We start from the raw sequence: 20,603 nt of genomic DNA on the forward strand, positions 1-20,603 counted from the left end.
AGGCCGCCGGAGCAGAGCAGCTGGAGTCCAGGAGGGGAAGTACCCAGCCGGCAGCTCGGGGTCCGGAGGCAAGGGGGCTGCCCGAAGCCGGTAGCGCTCGGGCAGCTCGGCTCTTAAACAGAGCCGAAGAGTCAGGGGAGGAGCAGAGCAGCCGCGGGAGAGGAAGTGCCCGGCCGGTATTTTTCCGGGACATGTTCAGCTTTTTGGCAATTCCCCCCGGACGGGGGTTTGATTACCAAAAAGCCGGACATGTCCGGGAAAAACCGGACGTATGGTAACCCTAGTGCTGATGGAATAAAGATTTTTATTCCCAAGAACTGAAGTGGCTCAATACACAAAGAAAACAGATCTTATCCCAGTTCGATACAATTTTAGATAGCTCAGCCTCTGCCCTGTGATCATTTAACAACAGTCCTTTGTCTTCTGCATAACAGACTACTGTAACAAGAATTGAATTTAATCAAGTATTTAAGTGTTTTTGAGCACAGACACTGGTCCTTTCAGCTACATTACAGCAGGAAAATGCTAGTGAGGATTCTAAGTCATTGTTCTGATCCACTCCTAACAGGAACGTTAACATTCGACGATAACAAAGAACAGAAGGCATACCTTTTTACCACCCAGTTTCCCTGGACTAGCATCGCCACCTGCTGTATACAGCGTAAAACTGCAGTAGAATCGGTCCCAGAACCCAATAAACTCATGAGGTTTGCAAAAGGCATGACCTTCACTAAAGGAAAAGATGAAACACAGTTGTTTAAAGATGCTTTCAATGTTCTATTTAAAGATTCATAGAAGGTCTTCTGTTTTTTAAAAAAATGGATACATACATTTTATTTTTTAATATAAAAGACTCCCATCTATTTACACTGAAATCAGCAGTCAAAAATATTTCACAGCTACCGAAAAATAAAAGCACTTTAGAAAAATCACCCCATTTCAGTCAGTCTGCATATGCATTGAAAACATGTCAGGGAACGTTGTGTGCAAGTTAATTGGCTTCACTGATCCCAAATTAACACACAGATAAAAGAAACCATTTATACCATTCTATTTTTTTGAGAGACATTGAGTCACCTGACAAGACAATAAGACCCAGAGACAAAAACTTTAGCATTTGCTATTGTCAAATCATTACAATTCCTGAAAGATGGGCTAAAGCTATCTCAGGCTACATGCAAGAGGCACGCATTACTGAAAACCTTCCAGGGAAAGGACAACGCCAAAGTGGCTGGTGGCTGCATTAAAATTGGAGCTAAAATTCATGCTTAGTCTCCACTACCCAGCAGTGGATCAACAGAGACAGGTGTGTCCTGGAAGCAACAGGAGTGTGTTAGAGTGGAAGTTATTCCAAGGAGTCCTCCTTTGGCTGCACATGCCCAAATTCCAGGTGTCAGCTCTCCAAGCAGTAACGTGTCTATCTTCCCTTCTAGAGGAATGGCATACTCGATCAGCAGTGAAAGAGATACTATTCAGAGCCTGAGACTTAGCCCTAGAAACAAAGGGCCACACAGACTCTCAGCCCTGTAGGACGACAGCACAGACACTGCCAGGAAAGGCTACTTATTTGAGGAAAAGGAGGGTACGTCTGAGGTCATGAAAGGACGTGCAGAAGTGGAATGTTTTAAAAATATCACATACCATTCTTCATCAGGATCTTAATCTGATCAGCAAGAGGTAAAGTTCTCAGCTGTGCCATAGAAAGCACATTGCTTGGAGCCACAGGTTTGTCTCTGAAATAAACAAGCAGAACTGTAGCCAATGAAAAACAACATCCAGCCAATGTGAGGTTAGGACATTCCATGCAAACACTTACTTCTCTTCTTCTACATTCGGAGGCATCAGCATCATTAAGTATTCACTAAGGGAAAAGAAAATGTATCAGCCTTAAAATACTTGTATTAGGATTTTCTAGGCTAAAGTACAATGATCTCCTGCTTAGTGCAATCTTATTTATGTGAAATCTACAAGGTAAATATTAGCTTCCAAGGCCCTTTTTCCTTTTCAAGGCAATTCAGTGCTGGAGAAATGTATGAAGACTGTAGTTATATACACTGAGAACGTTTGCTTACAACTGTTTGCTACGATTTTTAGCGTTCTGCAAGAAATCAAAATCACTAAATTCATTCTGTTACCAGTAACCACTGATAAAGATTTCTACATCATGTTCCTTAAATTTAGTTAAGGTGAGGAAGGATGGTGCAGTCATTGGTGCACTAGACTGAGACTTTGGAGACCAGGATTCCATTCCCTGCTCTGCCACACATTTACTGACCTTGGGCAAGTCACTTAGCCTTTCTGAGCATGTCTACACTGTAATTAGACACCCACAACTAGCCTGCGCCAGCTGACTTGGGTTGCGGGTCTCAGGCTAAGGGGCTGTTTAATTGCAGTGTAGATGTTCAGGCTCAGACTGCAGCTCAGTCTCTGGACCCTGCAAGGTGAAAGGGTCCCAGTGCTCATGCTGCTACCCAAGCCCTAGTATCGGAATTAAACAGCCCCTTAGCCCGAGTCAGCTGGCATGGACAAGCCGTGGATTTTTAATTGTAGGGTAGACATCCCCTTTGTGTCTCAGCTCATTTATAAAATGGGGGATAATAGCACTTCCCTACCTCACAGCAGTGTTGTGACGGTAGTACATTAAAGACTCCGAGGCACTCAGGTACTACAGTAAGAACCTTGGATATATAGTAACAGGCCAGATTCTCTCCTCTATTCCACCTGTGCAATACTCATCCACTTCAGTGTGACTGAGGACAGAATCTGGCCTTAAGAATTTTTCATAGACAGGACAGTTCAACGAGATGCCAAATTTTAAAAATAACCCACCAACACCATAAGTGCAAAACACTATGTCCTGCTGCTTTCTCACTATCGGGCCTTGCTTACCCCAGATTATAGCAAAACCACATTAATTATTGCAGTCTGGACAGATTCCTGTAACCACCATATAAACTTTTCCCCCATACAGCTACCAAAAAGCAAATCTGAAGCTGAAAAACAGTCACTGTCAAGTACTTTAAGTCTCTATTAAAAATCATAAAATAGATTTTGTAAAACTCATTTATTAATAAAAGTTCTTCACTTTTTTTTTTTTTTAATTTAATAGTTTCTGGTTTTGATTTAAACCTTCCCCAGCTGCGTTTGTAATCCTTGCATTATAGGACTGTGTTAGCGCATAAGAACTAGAGTTAAACTGACCTAAAAAAATGGCAATGACTAGTTTCACTCTCTTGCCTGAGTGGAATACAAAAAAACCCCAACCCCCACACCACAAACTATGGAAAAGAAAACAAAACAAAAAAACATTTTTTTTTTATTATTTTTTCTGTTGTAACAACCTACTGTTATTAATAATACAGGCCAGACTTTTAAAGAATACATATGACAACCTGACAAATATTTAAAGATTACTGCAATTTGCGTAGGATACTAGACCAAAGTTTTTACCTGGGAGATTTAATTAATTCGGTATTCTCTGCCATGCCATGTCCCTGACTGAGTAAATACTGGCGCTCATGTTCGGAACGGCTGTCCTGAGAAAGGTGTGGGAGGAAGAGCAAGACTCACTGCAATGTACAGTAAATGTGCCAAATCTCAAACAGTTTAATTCTTCATTCTCAAGCTCTCCAGCACTATTAAAATCCCATACTCATTGTTCTAACATGCAGCTATTGCACTATGTAAACATCACATCTCGGTAACTGACGCATTACTTTCATACAGCTGCATAGACACTGATACAACATGGGAAAGCTTGAGTTTGTATTATTTTAAAACACTGACACATTTACACTTTTTGTTAGTCGATTACCACTCCTGGCATTAAACTGATTGGATTCCCCTGAGCAACTCCTTATCTAATGCCTTAAGGTGCCCAGCCCACAAGCAAAGGCCTGGGTTTGATCCTCAGACTCAGGCCCCCATGCATGTTGCTGACACTAGAACCTACTGAGGTACGTGAGCATTCAGGCCTCCAGAGCACCCAGAACATACCTACCCTTAAACCATAATAATGCAGATGGACCCAATGCTCTTCAGCTTGTCTCTTCTGCAAGAATTCATAGGACTGAACACGTCGCTGACGGGCTTGTTCGGTCTCTGGTCGGGAGAATCTTACCTGCAAGATTTGATCACTGTTAACTACAGTGCCCCAAACTCTCAAAATGATACAGATTAAAATGGCACGGGGAATTGTCTGCAAAAATGTGTGTGCTATATAAAGAAAATACATTGAATGGCAAAGCCAGGGGTAGACAGCTAGGAACTAGCTGAACTGGAAATGCTCTTTTGCAACAGCCCCACCCTTATTATTTCACTTGTTGACTTGATTAAATAGTCAACTTTCCCATTCCCAAGTGGAGGTTTAACTGCTGAGCACCAACTGCGGTTTAAACCCTGTCAGCTCAGTATGGATCGGTATACTCCGTGCACAGTTTCTTGAACTACCAGTAATAAGGAATCTCAGACATACAGTAATTTGCTTGATGTCCTCTTCAGCTTCATCCTGGGACGAATCGCCCGCTGACAAAAAAACAAGCCAGGAAAATGAAATTTAAAATATCATCAAAGATGAAGCAGCCACAAGAGAGTTTATGACTGTTCTGAGACTTAGTCCAGGAGAGAGGCATGGTCCAAGCACAGGACCAGGAGCCAGCCACCTCAGCCGTATTTATATAAATACCTTGGTAGCTGTATCTCTCACTACCTCACCATATGAGCACCTCACAAACAAACACTCCTGTGAGGTTTGGAAAAATTACCACCACCGGGGGAAATTGAGGCACAGAGACCTGAAGAGGCTGACGCAACATCATACAGGAAGTTTGTGGCAGAGCTGGGAATTGAACTTGCTCTGACATTGAATCTACTTCTTTGGGTAAGTTATTTAACCTATGTATCTTGGTTTCCCCATTTATTAAAGAGGGATATCAATATGGTAATGTACTGGTTAGTTTGCATATCTGTTCCACTGCCCTCTACTGGATGCAATCAGAAATGCATCACTGGCATAGGCTCTACAAGGCTAATACATATAATGGAGAGACTCCTTTAGCTCTTGAGATAGGGGCCTGTGCTTTTGGTACAAGCAGCTCCAGGTTCAACTCCTGTTGATGTTATGATGTTCCAAATGCCCATGGAATGCAGGACAGCGATAACTGTGAAGACCTAGGTGGCTACAGATTTGTTACAACACTTAACTGACAGGAGTCTTGAGAGGATGAGCTTTAATATTTGTGCAGCACAATGAAAAAAGTACTGTTAAGTTTTATTATTATATTCTACCATCCAGGTGTTCACAGTCTCATGTTATAGACCTTTAATTCATCTGACTGTTAAAAGGAACAATTATTTCCTCTGAGCCAATCATTATACGTTATATTTTAAAACACGCTCAGTGTTTCTTCAGCTATGAATAGCTCTTTCCAGTAACTCCATAAAGTCAGTATAACAAAATCTAAAGAGAAACCAAATTGTTCCATAACAAAGAAAACACAGCTTGTAATGTGTTCACCTTCATTAGCAGCTTCTCTTTCTCGGTGTTTGGCATCAGCTTTGTCCAAGTAGGAGAAACTTGGCCTCAGTTGTAGAATGCCATGTAGTGGAGTTAGGTGAAGTTCACCTGAAAAATTACAAGTTATTTTCCAAGGCCTACAGCTGGCAATTTTCATTTTCCTATCACCTTTGTAATGTCACAGTTTAAATTTAAGAAACAGATTTACTAAATTTAAATGTAAGATGAGACTCTTAAATGGAAGATTAATCCAGTGCTTAGTATTTCAAAGAGGGATCAGATTTGAACCCCTTGGTCCAAACCTGCCCCTACAATTTGCTTTTTGGTAGGATCCAAGCCTGGAAGAGGCCCATTTTCTGGATAACATATGGCTCAAACTCACATTTCACAAGGTCAGATGATCGGACAAGATTTCTGCCATTTGTGGCCAAAAATCTCAGAACAGTTCATGAAAGATCAGTACTAATCCAATCCCAACCTGTGATTCAGCCTTGAAGGCCACCTGCAAGCTCACAGCCTAAACCGAGTCTGGAAATCAGTAATGCCTCTTTGTCCCTTCTCTAAATAAGTATCTCTGCCACAAACTGGAGAACAATACCCAGTGCTGGTTCCACAGCACCCAAAGTTTACAGCAACCCCTGGCTTTCCACACCAATAATGAGTATTTACATCATTATGACAACAGCAAACTCTGAATAAGGTGACATCAAAAATGTATATAATACCAATTTTAGGAAATTCTTGGGACATCAGTATTCCCAGAGGTTTTTAGAATATCAAGCAAGAGAGGGTTTGGGGAACAAATGAAGGAGCAGAATGTGTGGAGTAAGGGAGAACAGCAATAGAGAGCCAGAAGTGAATTTATATACAATATTAAATAATATCCCCTTCAATGTACATGGTTTGAGGCTATAATTCAGTGGTAGAGTTCTGGTGGTATCTACAAGCCCTACTAACTGTTACTTTGTTTACAATGTCATTAGAACACCTTGATGGAATCTCAAGGACTTTAGAACACTCCAAGTAGTTAAATTCTCCCTCATGGTAACTTATTTATAAGGAATTGACAACCACTAAATAGGAACAGAGGCTGCTAGAGACAAAGAACACAGTTTTCTCATTTCAAACACCCTGCATATTTAAAAACTGATTTATTTCATAAGGTTGGGGGAAGAGAAGAAAATAACCTTTTCTATAGATAGCAGCAGCATAACGGGAAACGTTACTCGCAGCCTGTGAAGAGCAGAAAGTTTGTCTGTCCATCAGCTTCCTGTAAATAAATTAAACCTTTATGACTATAGTCGACAGATACCACAAAACATGTAAGCGTTAAAGGGCAGAAGCAAAGAGTTGTCGCTCTCTAAAATGAAGTAATTAAACTTGCCGGTCTTTTAAAAATACATATATATATGTATATTTGCTGATCTACCACCCTGCAGCATTATTTACTACGGGTACTGCGGAAGTTACAGCTCCCCAACTACAATGTTAACTATCCCATGTGCTCATTCAATTAGGGGCTCTTTAGAAAGTGCTGAGTAGTGGCTTCTCAGCTATCCAGAGAGGCCCTGCTGGAATTACACAGCAGAAGCCACTCCAGAGCATGGGGCACTGGAGCAGCTACTCTGCTACCTTGATCCTTCCTCTGGGAGAGCTACTGGGTTACATTAACAGCTACCAATGGCCCAGAGAGGCCATAATTCAGCAAAATATTTAAGCTTGTGCTCAAGACTTATATATGTCCCCCATGCTTTGATGGCTCATGGCTAGAAATAGCATTGAGATACATTTATTTGGCTTAGATGTTGTTTTGTCATTTTTCCAAGGGGCTCAGGCATAACGCTCTCCAATGGCAGAAAGTGCCACCAAGTTTAATTGCACACCTGCCCGAGTTTTATTTTTACCTGCTGTCATTATAAGCTACCCTTAGACTATGCAACCAAAAGAGATTAGATAGAAAAAAATATGCCTCTAATTTTTGCACATTCGACAGTAGTTTGCGAATAGTCACATTCACTATTTCCCTGAATAGCCAGTCAGCCAGTTTCCCCTGTTGTTTGTGTGCATCCTTCATGATGCAACAGGGGAGCAAAAAACATTCTGAAAAATGGAACTGTAAAAAAATTCACAAAAATCAGTAGCAAGACTCAGGGACAGGTGAAATACCTGAACCTACTTTTAACTCTTTTTTTAAAAACTGAAAATTTCAAGTTGACAGTGTCTTTTAAAATGCAAAATGTATAGACCAAGATTTTAAAAAATGACTAGTGATTTTTGGGTGCCCAACCTTAGACACCATACTGTGGCTATATTTTTAGGGGGTGTGTTCAGCATTTCCTGAAAATTAAGCTCCTTAAAGCTGTCTTAAGTTGGGCACCCAAAAATTGACCAACCCTCTCCCCCTCCCCCCAATCACTAGTTACTTTTGAAAGTCTTGGCAACATATTTTAAAATGTCTAAATTTTTCCATATTTGGAAGAGGGCCTATTGTGAAAGTTAACCCTAATTGTAAGCTGAAATGTAAAAAGATGTCAGAATAACCTATAACTTTTTTTAGCCTGTGTGGGAATTTACCATGGAAAATAGGTCAAATTTTCAATAATGGTGTTATGAACAAGTGCAAAAAAACCAGAGAGAGACTAAATTAGTCCAAACAAACAAACTCACTCTACTGACACAATTCAAGGACTGTGCTGAGGTTGGACTTAATAAACAAGATATGGGATCAGGAATTAATGGACCAAAATTGGTGTGAAGGATATAAAGCTAATTGATGGACAAAATAATGAGATGAACTATGCCACCCATTTTTCTCACCTTTGGGTTCTTAAAAAAGAAATGTTGGGGGGGGGAGGGGAATCTCTTTCCCCAGTGCATGCCAGCTCAACATCCCCCAGCTCCGCTAGTCTCGTCCCACCTCACCTTCCCCAACCCCAGGGCAGAAGCAACAGACCAGACCAAAGGACATTCTTCCTGAGAGGAAGGCCAGCAGGCCTTACTCCTCTTTAAGGAATTTTGTTTTTCACCTGGGAGTCCTGAAAGCCATTATATCATCATGACATCCAGCCCTCAGCCTATCAGTGGGGATACCTAACTGCCAGCACCACAGAGGCACCTAAGATTCTGTTCTGTTTCCCTTCTCTTTGTGTTACTTTCTGCCTGCGCCCGCAATTCCTATCTCTCGCGGTTTTCCACTGAATCCTAAACTGCACTACATCAGCAAAAAAAGAGATAAGATGTCCATAGCCCTGTCTTGTCTAAGGAGAAATGACCCAATCAGATGACATCCCTGACCTGAATGTGAATCAGGGTCCAGCCACTAGGTGTCATGGTCACCTGCCAGCCAAAGTATCCATTCAGAATTGACCAGTCGGCTGGTGTTCCAAAAACACCAACAAAAGCTGTATTTCCCCCACCTTTTCTATCCTGCCTCTTCTCCACCTTGTGTCTGTCTGTTTGTTAAACACAGGAGAAGTGAATATCCTTTGCACATCAGGACTGACAGTAAAATTAAACCTTCCTTTTAATCAAAGAACGGTTATTAACGAAAATAAGACTGATATTTTGTCTGCAAAAGGAGAGAGACTTTAATATGTTTTATTTAAGTCTGTTTTGCAGTGTCATTCCATTTCAGTTTCAATATAAATGTCTGTTTTAATTTCTTCTTCTTCCTTGTGTTCGATCAATAAACTTTCAAATTAACAAGGCATGGTTTTAGGTGTTTGCTAGAAACTGAGTAAGCCAAGGCCTCTGTAGAGAAAACCCAAAACCTAAGTGTCACTGTTTTAATGCTGAACAGAGAAGGAGTTTATAAACACCTTTAACTTTTTTGGTCCTTGAAATCATTACAACAGGCCTTCAGATTGCGTATTTGCTTGCTCTGCCCCTTCCCTAAAAGCTTGGTGGGAAAGCTGACCATCTACTAGAAAAGAATGTCAGAGCAAAGAGGATACCTACGAGGAATAGGTACTAGTTTCATCTGTGCAGGTACCATCCACATTGAGAGCGATCTGTTCTCCTTTGCTGCGACAGTAGTTGGGATTCAAAGTATCAATGGCCATTTCAAGTTCAACCTAACCACCAATAATTAAGAAAGCACCAATAGTTAGCATAGTGTAATCACCAAATATTCATCCATCTTCAACCAACCTTAGGTTCGTCTCACAAAGACGAACATACGTTTAACATTATGCCTACAAGCAGCCCCGTTAAAGTCCATAGGACAAATCACCTACATAAGATCAAGCAGGTGCTTGAGTCTCTGCAGGACTGTCATGCTGTATATCAGTGTCATTTGCAGACGCCCAACGAAAGCTACTGTATTTGAGCTGTACTTCAGGAACGGCTTTTGAAAATGTATCATTTACACTGTAGGTGGAGGACCAAAATTCAAGACTCTCCCTTTACATCACCAATTTTTTTTTTTCTGAAAATAGCACACATAACATGCTCAGAGTTACAGCTGCCCAAGCCCTGCCGCTCTCAACGTTATGTCAGCAAATCTATTACAAGGCACCTTCTTTAGGTGTTCTTCTCACACTCCTTTCCAATGCGTCATACCCAAGTATAGGTGGATGTTTAATGGCCAAACTCTGCCTCTCAAAAGCAGCTCATAATTCTCATCGACATCAATAGAAATATACATAGCCACTGGAGGGCAGAATTTGGGCAATATGTCTGAGATTTTACATGGGATTTGGAGGAACAATTAATGGGAGTGGAGAGCCTAAGTGCCCTTAGGCAGTCTTGAAAACAATTTTTTTTTTTTTTTGGCGTGTGTGTTTGTGTTATTACTAGGTTGTCAGACAGCTTTGTGTAAGAATACCACGGCCCCCTTCCATCTCTCCTGCCACCAGGTCTATTCAGAAATTCTGAAGCCCAATGCATTTCCGCAAGATTTGGGCAATGAAACACCATACTATGTTCCATCTAGTGGCAAAAAAGCCCCGTTCTGATCTTACAGTGGTTTTATGTCAGTGTAATTCCATTGGCTTCAGTGGAGTTACTCCTGATTTACAACTATGTGAGAGGAGAATCCGGGTTGCATATGGCTCCTTGCAGAGCGTGGGCCTGACCCTGCAAGCTTCCAGAGGCATGTGGATCTCCCACAGATTTCAATAAGAGAGCTGCACAATAAGGGCCCTTTATCGAAACACAGACAGGGGAATTCTCCTTGGGAAAGGTCCATTAAACATTACAGCCTTGATTCTGACCTCACGCTAGCAATACATCTGTAACCTCATTGATTTTGAGAGTTACTCCTGATTTACACTTGCCAAAGTGAGAGCAGCACCAAGCCCTACCACTAATACTAAAATACAGAGCACGTCACCAGAACCCAAACATGCTCTAGAAATAAAGACATATGAAAAATGCTCTTTAAAATATGGATTATTAGCACAAGCATCCCCAACCTGAACTAGAATTATCACATGCTCAGCTACAATGGCTCTCAGGGGTGGGATTTCAGTATTTTTATACTAAAGGAGTATCCTCTGCATCCAGGGCTTTGGAGCTGTGCTCCGGCTCCGCTCCAGCTCCAGGCAAAAACCTGCAGCTCTACTGCTCCGGAGCTGCTCCGCGGTCCAGCTCCGGGCTCTGCTCCAAAGCCCTGTCTGTATCACTGCTTCACCCACTTCTCTACAAAGCAAACTCCATGCTGGAGAAAGCCCTCTTTAAAATTTCTCAAATACTCAAAGAACTAACCTAAGAGATGCAGTACCACAAACGCCTGCATCACCACAACAGCTGATTATTAATAATTATATGTATAGCGGTAGCACCTAGCAGCAGAGCACAATTCATATGTCCTAAGCACTAGCATTACATGATGACTAGCATTACATGATGCCCCACCTTTTGCTGCTTTGGTTTTATCTTTGCCGACAGATGCGTCACATCATCATACGTCATGGAAGCTGGACGAATAGGATACTAGAAAACAAAAATGTTTCACAGAGTGTCTTTCATGCAAAGTCTCAACATGCTTCACAAAAAATTTAAACTAACTAACTAACTGACTCTTCTCTTCCCCACCCCACTTATGTATATCTACTTCCCAGATGATTACAAGGCACAGAAGAATGACTTGACTGGTCTGGTGAGTCACTGGCAGAGCTGGGAAGAGGGCCCAGAAATCCAAACTCCCAGTTCTTTGCTCTAGCCACTACACAACACTCCCTACCAATGAACCATGATATATAGAATTTTTTATCCAAGAATCTCAAAGTGCTTTACAAAAAGGTGGGTGAGTATTAATATCCCCATTTCATAGAAGGAAAAATGAGGCACTGAAAGATTAAGTGACTTGGCCAAGGTCTTCTAGGAATTCAGTAACCGAGTGAAGAATTCAAACCCAGATCTCTCGACTCCCATTTCCCAGCTCTAATCACTAAGGGCAAGTCTTCACTACGGGGGGGGAGGGGGGGAGGGAGGGGGTGTCGATTTAAGATACACAAATTCAGCTACGCAAATAGCGTAGCTGAATTCGACGTATCGGAGCCGACTTACCCCGCTGTGAGGATGACGGCAAAATCGACCTCCGCGGCTCCCCGTCGACGGCGCTTACTCCCACCTCCACTGGTGGAGTAAGAGCGTCGATTCGGGGATCGATTGTTGCGTCCCGACGAGACGCGATAATTCGATCCCCGAGAGATCGATTTCTACCCGCCGATTCAGGCGGGTAGTGTAGACCTAGCCTAAGTGACTGCTTCCTCCATAACACATGGGAGATGTTTGCAGTGTTATTGTAGCTGAGTCAGACCCAGGATATTAGAGAGACAAACTGGGTGAGGTAATATCTTTTATTGGACCAACTTCTTTTGGTAAAAGAGTGCTCTCATTAACTGGAATTATGACCATAAATCTTAGGAGCATCAATACAGAGTTAAACTGCTTCATAGATGTATCAATTAATAATATCAAAAGCAGAGAAGCCAAAATTCTTTTCAATACAGGGAGGTAAGCAACTCTCTCTACTACCCACTGCAGTTTCTCTTTCTCTGCCCTTTCACCAGCCATCCCTTCTTTTGGCACTATACTATGTGTTTGAATGGCCCAAGGCCTAAACAGGCCCACCTAAACCCAACGCTGAGCCAGGTCTGCAGCCCCATGCAAGAAACTTCTTTGGGAAATCCACGAAATGCTGCCACGCTAGTCACAAACCCTTGCACTGCCAATAGGTGCTAACACACAGGAAACAGCATAGCAAGTGAAACTGCCCAGTATCACCCAGTAGAAGTCATACTAGGGCAGGGGCAGGCAAACTTTTTGGCCTGAGGGCCGCATCGGGTTTCGTAAATTGTATGGAGGGCCGGTTAGGGGAGGGGGTCGTGGCCTAGTCCCCACCTCCTATATGCACCCCTCCCCCCTGGCACTCCTGCCCCATCCAACCCCCCCCGTTCCTTGACGGCCCCTCTGGGACCCCTGCCCTATCCACACACCCCCGCTCCCTATCCCCAGACCACCGCCACCCCATCCAACTCCTCCTCTCATTCCTGACGGCCCCCCCAGGACTCCTGCCCCATCCAACCCCCCCCTCCTCCCTGACTGCCCCCCCCAGAACCCCTGCCCCCATTCAACCCCTTGTCCGTCCCCCCCCCCGACCCCTATCCACACTCCACCCCTGACCACCACCCCAAACTCCCCTGCCCTCTATCCAACCCCCCCCCCCCGCTCCGTGCCCCCTTACTGTGCTGCCTGAAGCACCGGTGGCTGGCGACGCTACAGCTACGCCGCCCGGCTGGAGCCGGGCCACGCCACCGTCACCACGCAGCACAGAGACCGGGTCAGGCTGAGCTCCTGGGGCAGCGCAGCTGCAGAGCCCGGAGCTCCGCCGCCCAGAGCATTGTGCCAGCAGCGGAGCCAACAGGCTGAGTCTGCAGGGGAGGGAGGACAGCAGGGGAGGAACCGGGGGCGAGTCTCCCTGGTTAGGAGCTCGGGGGCCCGGCAGGATGGTCCCGCAGGCCAGATGTGGCTCGTGGGACGTAGTTTGCCCACCTCTGTACTAGGGCATGCTAGGAGCTGTTAGGATCTATGTTAACATTAAGAGAAGTTACTGCTTTATGAAATAATTATTCTTTAAAAATTATATCCAAGAAGTCATCTGGAATACCTGGAACATATACAGCTTCTCCGACAGGCTTTTGGCCAGGTACACGTCAATCTAACAAAGCAAAAGAAACAAGTTTAACCAGACTGAAAGCTACGATTACTGATGCCCTCAGACATTACTGAAAATGCAGCCATCTGTTCTCAAGTTACTACAGCTGGGAGAAACTTGCCTAGTTTAGGGTTTCACTATGAATGCTGAACCTAAGTCAGGACCATGAATCTTTTGGCAAACCCAACCTCTGCTAATTTTCCACACGAAACTCAGCAATTTTGTATATTTTTGCCATGACACAAGGCAGAGGTCAGTGGCTTTGGCTGAGTGTTGGGGGTCTCTCAAAGCAAACTCAGGGCATGGCCAACACACCTCTCCTGGGACAAGGGAAAATGGTTCTCATTGGGGTTTGTGTGAACCTAATACCATAGTATCACACAGCTCTAGAAGAAACTCATGTGTCTCTTCGCTAATAGTTAGATACTCACCTTACATTCACTAAGACCATTTCATGAAGGCAAAATTAAAAATGAGAGATGGGATGAACATGCTCAGAATACCATATCTGTCCCATTACCAGCTCTTTGCCACAAATACCTAGAATTTATGGAGGTTTTATGAATATCACAAGTGGGCACTGCCACAGAATGGCAGCCATTTTGGGAACTTATGTGATCCTGTCAGCTCCCACTCCTGCTGGCCACATCCCCTCCCCGAATACCTTCCCTTTCCTGGCACCTTCATAGTGGCCCTTGTGTATGAATTCACATCAAAAATCAATAGGACACCACAGCCACTATGATGATCCTTTTAAAAGCAGAATGGACCAAAACTCCTTTCAGAGTAGAACCAGACCTCAACTGTTTGTTTTAGCAGGAGCAGTGAACACATTTACCAGTAATTTCATTTTTATAAGCTTCTAAATCCAGAAGAGTAATTCTATTTAAAATTGTTCTAACTTTCCAAAGTGAAATTTAGTGCACATAAAAGATGCCAGATGATAAATCTGGAGACTGATCCTGTATTTATCCACGGAACAGATAAAGCAGTGATGCTAGCTTCAAAATGCTGACCCATCAATATTCCTCATCCCTGACTTGGAACATAACCCCAGGGGTCAAAGGCTAGAACAGTTCTCCATGCCAGGTCTGCCCACAAGAGTGCCAATTTATTTTGGCAATGAGGACACCTGTACACTTGATCCTGGGTTCAGACCACCTATTTCCTTCAGGTACTGTAGGTTTTTGAGCATCAGATGCCAGTTAAACCCAGGGAAACATTCTTTCAGAGTGCAAAAGGCTAAGAAAAACAAATTTCAAGAAAACCATACACTTACTAATGACCCAATGTAAATTTACCTCTTGTATAATTGGGTCATCTTCTTCATTTGCCATGCTAAAATGGGAAAAGCAATGTTTCAGGTCCTTCCTTAGCACAATCTGAAAGAGAGGAAAAGTACTGTATCAAGGATGGTTTTGTAAGAGCTATAGTTCCCCCATTCATAATTTCCATCTTGTGTACCATGTGCAGCCTAGGATCTTTCCTTGTTCACACACTGTTTGAGTTCCTTTCAATTGAAGGGAATTTTATTTTTTGGAAAGCAGATTATGGGGAATAAATTTGTGTGGTCTTATTTCTTCCTTTCTCTTTTGCTGGCTATGACACTTTTGTACAGTATGTATTTTAATTAGGCTTGGCAGAATTCAATTTTTTTCCTAATGTTGAAATTAATATTGATTGTTATTTAAGATTTTTTTTTATTTTTAAACTATTTTTATTTTACAGTTGCAGGAAATGAGGGGGAGATAGGACCAGGATTAGGACAGCACTGACAGCGGGGCTGCAGGGGACTCCCTGCACGGCCAAGGGGCCCAAGACACCAGGGCGCAAGGTGAGGGGAAGGCTGTGGTCCTGGCCTTGTACAGCAGAGACCCACAGCCAGGACTACAAAGGCGACAACAAAACCCTTGCTGCGGGTTGCTGCTGAACAGTTCCTGTCCAGGGACAGATCCTAAACTCCTGGCTGGTGAGTGCGTGAACGGGGCCATGACAGCAGAGCTGCACAGGTTCCCAGCATGGCTGCAAGGCTGGTGATCTCGGATGGTGCAAGGTGTGGAAGAAGCTGTGGTCTTGGTCAGGGCCGCCGAGAGCGGGTTCGGGCCCCGGTGAAAAAATATTTTTGGGCCTCCAGCAAGGGTGGACCGGCTAAACAGGGCCAACGAGGGTGGGGGAGGGAGCCAGGCCCCCTTCCAGACCGTCGGGCCCCGGTAATTTGTACTGGCTTCCCCCCCCCCCCCCCCCCGTCGGCCCTGATCTTGGTGGGTCGAAGCAGAGACCCTCTGGCCAGGGCTGTGAGGAGGGGGGGCAAGTCCTGGCTGCAGAGGAGGATACCCTGCTATGGAACAGCTCCTGACTGGGGACAGAGCCATTCAGCAGCAAGGCGGCTTCCCCCACAGCCAAGGGCTCAAACTCCTCCTCATCACAGTGCTGGCCTGGGATGGTCTCTGCTTCACCAGGCCAGGATTGCAGCGTTCCCCACAACTTATGCCTCCAAGGATCATGTATCATCATCCCTGCGGCCATGCAGGGAGCCCGCTGAAGCCCCACTGTCATGGGATTGAGGCCGTGACAGCAGAGCTGCAGAGGGTGCCCTACACTGCCACTGGAGAAGTGACACCAGAGCCCTGCCGGTGCAAGAGGGGGGGGGGAGGCTGCACTCCAAATGACTGTTACCCTCCCACCAACTGTTACCTATTGATATTTTTTTCATCTATTTCAGGGTGTCAGCTGAAATCGACATTTACTGATGTCTCTCGATTTATATCGAATTCTGCCAAGCCTAATTTTAGGTTATGAATGCATTGTAACTGACTGGCACATGGACACTGCACTGCATAAATGTCCAGTGACTGTATGTATTTACCGCACTTCAGATGGTAGGAAATTAAAAACTAACATGTTTGAATGAGAATTCTCAGTCTGACACACATTTCTCAGCCTCTCTTTTGTGCCTCTGAAAATATCTGCAGCCCAAGGTCTTACCACCTCACATCTCTGATCTTATCAACCCAAATGTACCTCATGGAATTGTGCAAGGAGAATTAATTGTGTGTGTCGAAAGGAGCAAAGCAAGACCAGGGACAGAAAATGAGTGTTCTCAGCAAGCTTCCCCCCAAAAGAGAGGCAAAGATAAAATGACACTTCCAAAGGTGTCATTCAAGTTCCTATTCTGCAAGATACTGAGCTCCCTCTGCTCCTGTTTAAGTTACCAAAGGTTAAAAAAGTCTTCAGCACCTGGTAGCAGCTGGCCCTTACTGAACATGAATGTTTATGGGTGGCCACCTGAGGGGAATCAGAGTTAAGACCTTGAGCTCAGTAGAGATCTCCAGGCTGGCATAGTCATGGAGGGTTGTTGATGGGCTGTGGAAGGAGCCAGGGCCCAGATCCACAAAAGGATTTAGATGCCCAAACCACTGGACTACAGTGGACTCTCTTGCCCAAGGTCTATGTAAGTATTTATCCACAGTGAATCAGTCATTGGGCCAGAGAGAGAGAGAGAGACGCTGTAGTCCAAGGCTCTGGGCACCCACTTGGGAGGTGAGAGACCCAGAGTCCAGTCCCTCTGCTCCAATCACTCATTCTTCATCCTCAGTGGAGCAGCTTGGACAGGACAGTGAGGAAGCCCCACATCAAGCTATCCTACAGCCCAGTGGTTAGAGAGATAGGAGATCCCGTTCCAATCCTTTCTTCCCCTCTACCAAGGAGAGGGTGGGGATTGAACCTGTAGCCCCCAAATCCCAGACAAGTGCTCTAACCACTGGGCTAGAAGTTATAGTGTTGGAGGGGCAGCACTACCTCCTCCTCCGGCTGTTTTGTGCAGAGTGAAGCAGACACCTCACTCGTTCCCAGAAGACACCCCATAGGCATCTAAACTGCCAGGTGTCAAGTTCCTGTTTGTGGATTGCTAAGCAGAGATAGGTGCCTATCTCAGAGAGGGGCATGGCTTATCCCACCATCATCAGCATCTCCCACTGGCTAGTTTAGGCAGCTCCCCACCTAGCGTGCTGGCTTTTGTGGATCCCATTGTAAGGCCCTTATCTCTCCCCATTCATTGGCCCTAACTCAGGCTTTGTGGATCGCCCTGTTCCTGTGATTTTCTAGCAACTCCGATGCTGTGCATTGAAATGCCTAAGTCTCATTGTAGATCAGGGCCCTCAAATGGAGCAATGACTGTCTCTCCAACACCATAAACAAAATAAGCAAGGTTTATTTAGGCTGCCATCGCAATAGAACATCTTTAATTAATCCAATAGTTATCAATAAATGGCAGCCCATAGCGGCCTCTATCAGTCTGGTAGGGCGCATGGTAGCCTCAAATCAATAAAGGAAGTTTTAAAAATTAACAAATAAAGTTTAAAGAAAATCCTATCCAAATTGGAATTACCACCCCTGGCAACCCTCTAATCCCCAGGCTATGGGACTTCCTGTGTATCCTGTGCCTCTGGAAAAAGGTTGTGTCCAGGATCACATTGCTGATCATGCAAATATACCATGGGTAAAAGCAAGACACTAAGAGTGTGCATGACTGTAGTCATTTTCATCAATTACATGTGGGCACACATTGTTCATATATTTTAATGGCAGGTTTAATATGCTCCAATTTACCTGGAAGTTTATAATCCTAAAAGGTCACATTAATAAGTATGATTATTTACCTAACGTTTCAGGAGTCCTGATCACTTGTGGTCATTAAAGATCCCATAGTGCTTGGGCATTAACTCCAACATCCTGGCAAAAATTCAACTCAGGTAACTACATTCAGTTTACTTACATTGCCTCTGCAGTTTCAACTGCATACAGCATTCTATATTCTTCACTTCATGTCTAAACTGCTGTGTAGTGTAGTTCTACAATGTTAAACGGCTGCCACTCTCCACTCCAGAAGTTGCCGCATTTCAGTCCTAGGATACTTGAGCCCACTATATCTCTTACTTGTCTCAACACTATTTGAGACTTTACTACTTAATATTTGACATATTTTCAAATGTTACAGAAATACAAAATGTTCATGATCATTCTGTATTCTCAGTTACTGTATTCTTAATTAATTGGAGTCTTCTTGGCACAACTGTCAGCATGTGGTATAAAATTAAAATGGTGACTATTGGATCAGATTATCAGAAACAGGATTCTTTTGAGAAGTGTAAGAATGAGTGTACATTTTACAGAATTAGAAATGAATATTTCTTTTCCGCTTACCCCAGCTCATGGAGTGACTCAGTTACTAGTGAAAACAACAGATAATGAAGACATCAATTTTCCAATTCCTTTAAGGATAAAAGATGTCTAGAGGGTTGCTTTAAATAGAATATCAGAATGGCAAGCATATGAACAGGAGGCATTGTTACCTGATACAGCTTATAATATCCATACAACTTTCTACAATGAAGGAAATTAAATGGAATTAGATTCAGGCATTTAGTACGGGAAGACATACAGACAGGTCTGAGAGAGACCTTTTCAGTAGAAATACATTACCCAGAAGAAGAGTTCATGAACCATGGAAAGAGTAATGGAATGAAATTAAGATAAACACTGGGAGAAAAAGCATACAACTTACAATTTAGTAGATGGCTCAAATAATTTTAGGTAGCTTTTGGATTGCTAAAGGGACTTCCATCTATAGAGCTCATTGTTATTAGTTAGTTAAGCTTCAAAACACCCTAAACACCTGTAGGTAATACATACGAAGCTCTAACTTGGCCTACCACTGAAACACTGCTAACTGGGATGGAATGAAGCAGCTGGTTAACAGCCTCCCAATTTAGAACAACTGAAGAATATTCTATCCAATTTAAACGGCAAGTTTAGCCAGGATATCGGGGTAACACATCTATTCGCATTCTTATAAAAATGCCATGGGATCTTAAATGGCCACAAGTGGAGTCAGTTTTTTCTGGTGTATCATGGGGTCATGGTATGGACAAGGATGAGAACCGCTGTCCTAATAATGTACTGAAGCTCTGACTCATTATCAATAAAGAGGAAAGCGTGACATTTTCTGAATTACCAATGTCACATCCTGTAGCACCCAGGTTTTTCTTAGAGTCTCTCATTCAAACACTGGCCCTGACCCTGATTAGTTTATGTTCAGCACCAGGGCCGGCTTTATGAACTGCGAATACCCGGCGGTGGTATTCTAATACCCGGCGGTGATCCAGGGCTTCTGCGACAGGGGGTCCGCTCCGGGTCTTCGGCGGCATTTCGGCGGTGCGGGGGGGGGGGGGGGGGGGTGTCCTTCAGTGCCGCGGAAGACCCGGAGCGGACCACCACCGGATGAGTAAAAAAAAATTAAAAAGGCTCTGGGCCCTCTTAGGCACGGGACCCGATTCCCGGGAATCGGACTAAAGCCGGCCCTGTTCAGCACAGAGCCTATGCTGGTTTGAAAACTGCAGAAAGACAACTGAGCTGAATGTTTACAAGGTTCTTTACTTCACCTCTTCCTCCTTTTGCCCATCCATAAATAGTTCCACAAAACCACATTCTGTTAATTAACCAAAATATTGGGACTTTCTGTGTTCCAAGGCGTCTATTTCCAGTTAGGCTACTACAGCCAGGCAGGCTAATGTAGTCAGGATTTAAAGAGGCTGCACTGTAAGGGAGGTTACTAGTGGAGTGCCTCAAGGTTCGGTTTTGGGACCCATTTTATTTAATTTATTTATAACTGACCTCGGGACCGATTGCAGGAGTGGGCTGATAAAGTTTGCGGATGATACGAAGGTGGGAGGCGTTGTAAATTCGGAGGAGGATAGGGATATCCTGCAGGGAGACTTGAATGAGCTTGTGAATTGGAGTATCAGGAATAGGATGAAATTTAATAGTAAAAAGTGTAAGGTAATGCATTTGGGGATGACTAATAAAAATTTTAGTTACAAGATGGGGACGCATTGGTTAGAAGTAACGGAAGAGGAGAAGGACCTAGGG

At 43.8% G+C, this 20,603-nt stretch overlaps 1 protein-coding gene across 1 annotated transcript in view; it reads right to left on the reverse strand.

Moving 5' to 3' along the window:
* POLR3E (RNA polymerase III subunit E) overlaps window positions 1-20,603 on the reverse strand; it is a 40,101-nt gene that overhangs the window by 16,924 nt on the left and 2,574 nt on the right. The window contains exons 2-13 of the mRNA XM_034782800.1: window positions 14,978-15,058; window positions 13,629-13,679; window positions 11,372-11,449; window positions 9,473-9,588; window positions 6,703-6,785; window positions 5,516-5,623; window positions 4,475-4,524; window positions 4,001-4,120; window positions 3,451-3,536; window positions 1,817-1,861; window positions 1,642-1,733; window positions 610-730 (exon numbers count right to left, since the gene is read on the reverse strand). Of these exons, the coding sequence (XP_034638691.1) occupies window positions 610-730; window positions 1,642-1,733; window positions 1,817-1,861; window positions 3,451-3,536; window positions 4,001-4,120; window positions 4,475-4,524; window positions 5,516-5,623; window positions 6,703-6,785; window positions 9,473-9,588; window positions 11,372-11,449; window positions 13,629-13,679; window positions 14,978-15,013 (986 nt within the window). The 5' untranslated portion in view covers window positions 15,014-15,058. The remainder of the gene's footprint in view (window positions 1-609; window positions 731-1,641; window positions 1,734-1,816; window positions 1,862-3,450; window positions 3,537-4,000; window positions 4,121-4,474; window positions 4,525-5,515; window positions 5,624-6,702; window positions 6,786-9,472; window positions 9,589-11,371; window positions 11,450-13,628; window positions 13,680-14,977; window positions 15,059-20,603) is intronic.

The sequence above is a fragment of the Trachemys scripta genome, chromosome 10 (assembly GCF_013100865.1).
Source record: "Trachemys scripta elegans isolate TJP31775 chromosome 10, CAS_Tse_1.0, whole genome shotgun sequence".
In the NCBI taxonomy this organism is placed as follows: Eukaryota; Metazoa; Chordata; order Testudines; family Emydidae; genus Trachemys; species Trachemys scripta.